Here is a 7,500-nt window from a genome sequence, read left to right as displayed (position 1 = left end):
TCAGAACTGACTAGCTATACACTGAACTTCATTTGTGATGTGTTTTAGCGTCTGTGATGTGGACATCAAGCAGCATGTTTTTTGCTGCTCGGCTGCTCTTGTCTGGTTTTGCCCTTTGCTGCCCCAAGTGCCCCATGCGCTGACCCGCTCTTGCCCCCACTGCCCCCCCTCAGAACCTGGCGGAGGCGGAGTATGCTGTGGCGCTCTTCATGTACATGAGGCTGCTCGGTTACCCGGCCGACAGGATCAGCATCCTCACCACCTACAACGGCCAGAAGCATCTCATCCGAGACGTGGTCAACCAGCGCTGCGCCAGAAACCCCTTCTTCGGACAACCCAACAAGGTATGAGGGACAGTGGACTATCAACACACACACACACACACACACACACACACACACACACACACACACACACACACACACACACACACACACACACACACAGGAGAGGTTGTATGGCCAGCTAGTACTGATATTAGGATTTTGGGCAAAGCATTTGTTTACAGGTAATGTTTTTCAGTAATATTGCTAAAATGTGTATTATATTGTGTCAGTGTTAAACTATTATAATGTTTATATTCTGCAAGTCACTATGGGCAATACTGTAGCTATAACTGTTTAACTATAAAATGTCCATGGTGGACTGTTTTGATTCAAATTGCTCTTATATTGCTCAAATAGCCATTTCTACTGTAAATACTTATTTGTCAGGAAACAGTAGAGATATGTAGGTAGTGACCCCTTCTCAAGGGCTGCTCTAGCCAATGAGCTGCTAGCATTGTGTGCCACCATAAGCATGCAGCCAATAGCGTTGCTCCACTCCACCATAAGCATGCAGCCAATAGCGTTGCTCCACCATAAGCATGCAGCCAATAGCGTTGCTCCAAATAACTGTTTGGATGATGCAGACATGTGCAGACAGGAGCCTGGGGCGGAGTCCTGTGCTTTGTACCGCTCACCTCTTAAACTGTCTGAACCTGGACCGTCTCAACGTGTGTGTGTGTGTGTGTGTGTGAGAGAGAGAGAGATGGTCTGTGTAAAAGCTGGCGTTGTCAGGCCTTAGCTGTTTTGTCCCTTACATTCTCTACAAATTAGATTTTACTGTGAAGCCCCCTGTGTCTACGCAGAGCTGAGAGGAGTGGAGCTATGAGGGAGGGAGGGAGGGAGGGAGGGATGTGGAGGAGGAGGAGTGTGGACTAGAGTGGTGGGGGTGTAGAGAGAGAGAGGGAGGGATGGAGGGATGGAATGTGGACTGGAGAAAGAAAGAGACAGGGATATAGTGTGGTGTCAAATCCACATTAAATAATACAACATCAAGAAGTCCATACACTGTGGATGTATACTGCAGATGATGGCTTTAATGCCTCCAGGGCATTAGTTAGTGAAGCAAGCTAAGCTAAGCAAAGTAAGAAAGTGAGCAGTGAGCAAAAGTGAGCTCAGTAGCTAGCATCCTCTGGCTGTTGTCCAGCCTTTATACCCCTTCAAGTCATCCCAGACAAGACACTCTTTGTTTTACAGATAACTGACCAATAATGGTGCTTCACCTTTGCCCTCTCATCCTGTTATTCCCCATTTCTTTAGGTTTTGCTCACATTTCCTGGCCAAAAACCTTGATGATGACCCTGTCAGCCATCTGCTCTTTCCTTAAACCAGTCTTCCTTTTCCCCACACTGAACATACTACAGACTTCAGTTTCACAAAAACAATGATATTACACAGAATGAAGATACTACATAAAAGATATATAAAACTAAAGGATATATCCAATAAGGTAGACAATAGGGAGGGAGGTGAACAAACGAGGGAATGAGTGTAGCTTGGAAGGAGGAAGTATAGAGTGATAGTACAGACTCAGTGAGCACAGTCTCTCCATAGACACAGGCAGACACAGGCAGACCTGGCTGCCCAGAGGAGAGAGGCTCACCTCACACTGCAGCAGGGGCTGTGGAGACAGAGCTGCACTTCTTAACAGAATGCCCAAAATGTGAGGAAATACATTATTATTCAATAAATTAAATTCAACCCTCCCTGAATTTCAAACATGGACAAATGAGGCTAAATTGCCTAACATCCTCGGAGAGAATGAGGATGTGGTCATTCTGGCTGTAAAATTTGTAGCAGCCTGCCACAACCTGAGGGACAGTCAGTGAGGCCACAACCACCAACAAAGTTGTGTATATTTGTTCTTATTATTAGAATTGTTGTTTTACTTTTATGTCTTCTATGTCTACTTTTATGTCCTCTTATATGTGAATTCCACAATTCTGTTAAGTATGTATTTATTTTCTATTTTGTCCTCTTTACCTCTTCTGTGTACATGTAATTGAGCTTTGGCAATAATGTTCATGCAACGTTCATGCCAATAAAGCTTTCTTGAATTGAATTGAATTAAAAATTGATAGAGAAAGAGAAGGGAGAGAGAGATGATGGGATGGAGAGAAGAATGGGGGAGAGAGAGAGAAGGTGGAAGATAGAGAGAGAGAGGTATATGAGAGAAGGGGTAAGATGTGAATTAGAGAGTGAGAGAGGAGAGAGAGAGGGGGCTCTGTTACACGAGTGAGAGAGGAGAGAGGAGAGAGAGGAGAGAGAGGGGGGGGGGCTCTATTACACGATAGAGAGAGGAGAGAGAGGGGGGGGCTCTGTTACACGAGAGAGAGAGTGAGAGAGAGGAGAGAGAGAGGGGGGGCTCTATTACACATCCCTATTCCAGAGTCATGTGTTATTCATTTGAGTGACATGTATGAGTAGTTCTCTCTCTATCTCCATCACCTGCTCTCTATACCCCCCTCCTCTCCTCTCTATCTCCATCACCTGCTCTCTATACCCCCCTCCTCTCCTCTCTATCTCCATCACCTGCTCTCTATACCCCCCTCCTCTCCTCTCTATCTCCATCACCTGCTCTCTATACCCCCCTCCTCTCCTCTATCTCCATCACCTGCTCTCTATACCCCCCTCCTCTCCTCTCTATCTCCCATCTTATGTCTCTGCTCCCCATCCTCTCCTCTGTCTATCCTTATATATCTATGCCTCTCTGTCTTAATGTCTGTACTTACATCATCTGTCTCCGTCATATGTCTGTATATGTCCTCTGTCTCCGTCACATATCTCTGTGCCACATCATGTCATCTCTGTGTGCAGTGTCCTGTGCCCTCCTGTATGTCTCTGTCTCCTAGTCCTTATGCTCTTATCATCATCCATATCTGCCAATGTCAAATCATGCCAATAATATATCATCATAATATAAATCATCCCGTCATATGTGCACATCATCATCTGTCTCATGGCAATATGCCATGGCACATCATAATAATAATAAAATCATGTAATATGTGCTTTTACATCCATAAAATATCTGTCAAAGTCATGTCTGTGCTACACATCATCTTAATCTCCGTCATGTCTATCATCTCCTCTGTCATCGTCATAGTGTCTGTGTATATCTCATCTGCGTCTCTAAGTCATATGTCCTCTGTACATCATATATCTCTCCGTCCTTATGTATCATGTCATCTGTCATGTCTGTGCCCCACTCATGTCATCTGTCTCCGTCATATGTCTGTGCATCATGTCGTGTGTTGCGTCGGAAGTATATCCTCGTTCTAGACAACAGGACGTTTGGATTGGCTGGTTGCTTTCTCTCTCCTCTTCGCTCTATGTTGCATGTTCAGCCACCATCACATATATATCTATATATATATATATATATATATATATATATGGCATATATGTCATCTCCTCTAATATATCATAAATATATATATATATATAAATTTAATCTGAGGTTGGTGGTGATGCGATGTGATGCAGTTCAGGAGTGCTGTGGAATCTGCTGAGCTGCAGAAAGGTCATACATGTGTGTGTGTGTGTGTGAATGAGAGGGCCACACGTAGCACGCTAAAACTGAGGTGCAGTATTTGGTTTGGAGCGCATCACCAGCGCAGCTCTCTTAAAAACAAAACTCAACACCAGCACCAGCTGCTCAACTCCACACCTCCAATAAGAAGACTGGATTAGGAAGCTGACCTTTTCAACAGCAACCAGGAGTAATCAGCATCGAGTTGGACATGCTGGAGACTAATGAACAGTGTGCCTCTATACTGATAGGAAGAGGCTATGTGTGTGTGTGTGTGGGGGGGGGGGGCTAGTCTTGCAAGCAGTCCATGAGTCAGTGTGCAGACCAGCAGCAGCAGAAATACCAAATCAAATCCACAACTTCAAACAAAGGGCTGTGATTCAGTCAGCTCGCTGTTGCCCAGAATACTTAGCAAGCAAACAAGGTTAGCAAACAAACCAGAAAGCCCAAGCGCTAGAACCAGACACCCCGTCACAGCCCATCTCAAGAAACCAGTGTGGCGCTGTTCAATTGGTCAGTAAAGTTATACAGTTTATTGTTATACACTAATATTGTCCAATCTGATATCACTGATATACAGTATTTGGTATTTTAGTGCCTCTATTTTCTCAGTCCCTTCTCCAAGGCAGCTCTGACCAATGAGACGCCATCATTGAGCTCCACCATAAGCAGTCAACCAATCACATGTCTGTTTGTAGAGACTGCCGTGCTGGCCACCGACACATAGCAGAAAGCTTGACCTTTACGCAGTGGGGCTTACAGTACGTGATCACATTAATGCCGCTGCATTTGCATATACGCCACACACACACGCATCACGCTGCAGCGGTGCTTACAGTACGTGATCACATTAATGCCGCTGCATTTGCATATACGCCACACACACACACGCATCGCGGCTGCAGCGGTGCATAAGTGATGGTAATGACAATGTGTTTCAGTTTGAGAAATGCGATCGCGAAATGCATTGATTAGAATGTTGCGCAACTGAATGCCAGCCCATTTGATGTAATAATGGTGAACCTAAGCGACCTTTATGAGTAGCGGTCAGTGTCATTTCAGGTGTGTCCACCTTATTCATGACACCGGAAATCCATCCGGTTTTCATCTTTCGTCCATTCTGTTTACAGAAGGGCAGTCTCAATATATGACTGACAGAAAAATATAAAAGTTTACTTTTACATGGCTTAGGATACGTCAAGCACTGTCTACCGCCACATTAAAATCAATAAAACAGCATTTTTCTTCGAAGAAAAACATAACCGAAGATAAAAAAAAATGGATTTCTGAATACTGAGGCGTCATGGCGACACCCATTTTTGGCTGGAGAATATCGTGGATGTGTTCATAGATATATATATATATGTATATGTATATGTATATATATGTATATATATATCTATGGATATGTATTCTTATGGTAAATTACACTGGCAAAAAGGACTGGTTTCCTCCAAGGGCAAGCCTAGCACAGACTAATGAGGAGATGGGTGTGTTTAACGTGTCTATTGGCTGCTCCAGCAGAGGTTTATGACTAACTGTAATGGGTTTTACATGTTTGCATGAGCCAGCCTAAACCCCTCCCTGCGACCTTACCTGGGTTTATGGGTCCCTGATGAGCGTGAAACGGAGCCCGTTAATGCAGGCCGGCTTAGGAGGGGTCACCTCTGTACAGGGTCACTGCTGAATTAGATTGACATTGATGGAATGCTTGCTGTGTGTGTGTGTGAGAGGGAGAGAGAGAGCTGTCTTTGCAACACAAGGTCCAGGGCTTGTATGTAGTAGTGCAAATGTGGATGTGCATGCCATGCGTGCTGCTTATGCATGTTTGTGTCTTGGTCATCTCTCTAACAGGGTTTCTATGCTGTGTGTGTGTGTGTGTGTGTGTGTGTGTGTGTGTGTGTGTGTGTGTGTGAGAGAGAGAGAAAGAAAGAGTGTGAGTGTGTGTGTGAGAGAGAGAAAGAGTGTGGGTGTGTGGCTGTGTCTCTATGTGACAAATGGGCCCATTAGGCACAGTGTCCTGAGTGACAGTTGGATCTGTGTGTCAGATCAGCTCCAGAACCATTAATATTAAACACAGCTGGAGAGGAGCACACCACTCCTCATACCAACACCAGTGAGGAGCCCAGAAGGAGAGAGTAGGAGGGGAGGATAGAGGAGAGGAGAAAGGGAGGAGAGGAGGAGGATAGAGGAGAAGGATAGAGGAGAGGAGAAGGGAGGATAGAGGAGAGGAGGAGAGAGGAGGAGAGAGGAGGAGGATAGAGGAGAGGAGAAGGGAGGAGGAGAGGAGGAGGAGGATGGGGAGAGGAGGAGAGAGGGGAGGATAGAGGAGAGGAGAGGAGGAGAGAGGAGAGGAGAAGGGAGGAGAGAGAAGGGGAGGATAGAGGAGAGGAGAGGAGGAAGATAGGGGAGAAGGATAGAGGAGAGGAGAAAGGGAGGAGAGGAAGAGGATAGAGGAGAGGAGAAGGGAGGAGAGGAGGAGAGGAGGAGGAGGAGGAGGAGAGGAGAGGAGAGGAGGAGGAGAGAGAAGAGGAGGAGGAGAGGGAGGAGGATAGAGGAGAGGAGAAGGGGGGATAGAGGAGAGAGGAGGAGAGAGGAGAGGAGGAAGATAGAGGAGAAGGATAGAGGAGAGGAGAAAGGGAGGAGAGGAGAGGAGGAGGAGGATGGGGAGAGGAGGAGAGAGGAGAGGAGGAGAGGAGAGGAGGAGAAGGGGGGATGGGGAGAGGAGAGGGAGGGAGAGAGGGGAGGAGGAGAGGAGGAGAGAGGAGAGGGGAGGAGAAGAGAAGAGGAGAGGGGGAGAGGAGAGGAGAAGGGAGGAGGAGGAGGATGGGGAGAGGAGGAGAGAGGAGGAGAGAGGAGAGAGAGAGGGGAGGATAGAGGAGAGAGGAGAGGAGAAGGGAGGAGGAGGAGGAAGATGGGGAGAAGGAGGAGGAGAAGGGAGGAGAGAGGAGAGGAGGAGAGGAGAGGAGGAGGATAGAGGAGAGGAGGAAGATAGAGGAGAAGGATAGAGGAGAGGAGAAGGGGGGATAGAGGAGAGGAGAGGAGGAGAGGAGGAGAGAGGGGAGGGTGAAGGGAGGGGTGGTTGAAGATTGAAGAGTCCACCCGTATGAGTTTTAATAGGCATTGTTATGAGAGTCACATAGACATGCATATAACTTACACACTCTCTTACTCACACACACACACACTCTATGTCACTATCTCTTGTCACGCACAGATGTTTGTCTTTGTCCTCATACTCTCCCTTATTGTGTCTCTCTCTCTCTCTTTCTGTATCTCTGTCTCTCTCTCTCTCTCTCTCTCTCTCTCTCTCTCTCTCTCATACACACACACACACACACATAGATTCAGGCACAATGAACGTTCAACTTGAATATTCTCTTTCTTTTTTGTGATCAAATAAACACGGTCTCTTTTAAATGCTCACGGTCACACACACACACACACACACACACACACACAGAGAGAGAGCAGGTCTGCTAAGTGGCGGCGTGCGGACTGACTGCTCGTGCGTTCCCAGAGGGGTTGTCATGGCTCTCCTCGCTATGGTGCCCACGGTGGTGCGCTCGATGATGTCATGACCCGCAGAACTGGCATAAATTACTCATGAGGATGCAAAAGCGCTCAGCCTCCCTGAGACCCTCC

At 46.7% G+C, this 7,500-nt stretch overlaps 1 protein-coding gene across 1 annotated transcript in view; it reads left to right on the top strand.

Moving 5' to 3' along the window:
* Nucleotides 1-7,500, top strand: part of aqr (aquarius intron-binding spliceosomal factor) — a 100,908-nt gene that overhangs the window by 75,788 nt on the left and 17,620 nt on the right. The window contains exon 31 of the mRNA XM_048259440.1: nt 174-344. Within this exon, the coding sequence (XP_048115397.1) occupies nt 174-344 (171 nt within the window). The remainder of the gene's footprint in view (nt 1-173; nt 345-7,500) is intronic.

The sequence above is a fragment of the Alosa alosa genome, chromosome 1 (assembly GCF_017589495.1).
Source record: "Alosa alosa isolate M-15738 ecotype Scorff River chromosome 1, AALO_Geno_1.1, whole genome shotgun sequence".
NCBI classification, from domain to species: domain Eukaryota; kingdom Metazoa; phylum Chordata; class Actinopteri; order Clupeiformes; family Clupeidae; genus Alosa; species Alosa alosa.
The sequence above is the reverse complement of the archived record's forward strand: the minus strand, read 5'-3'. Positions and strand labels throughout refer to the sequence as shown.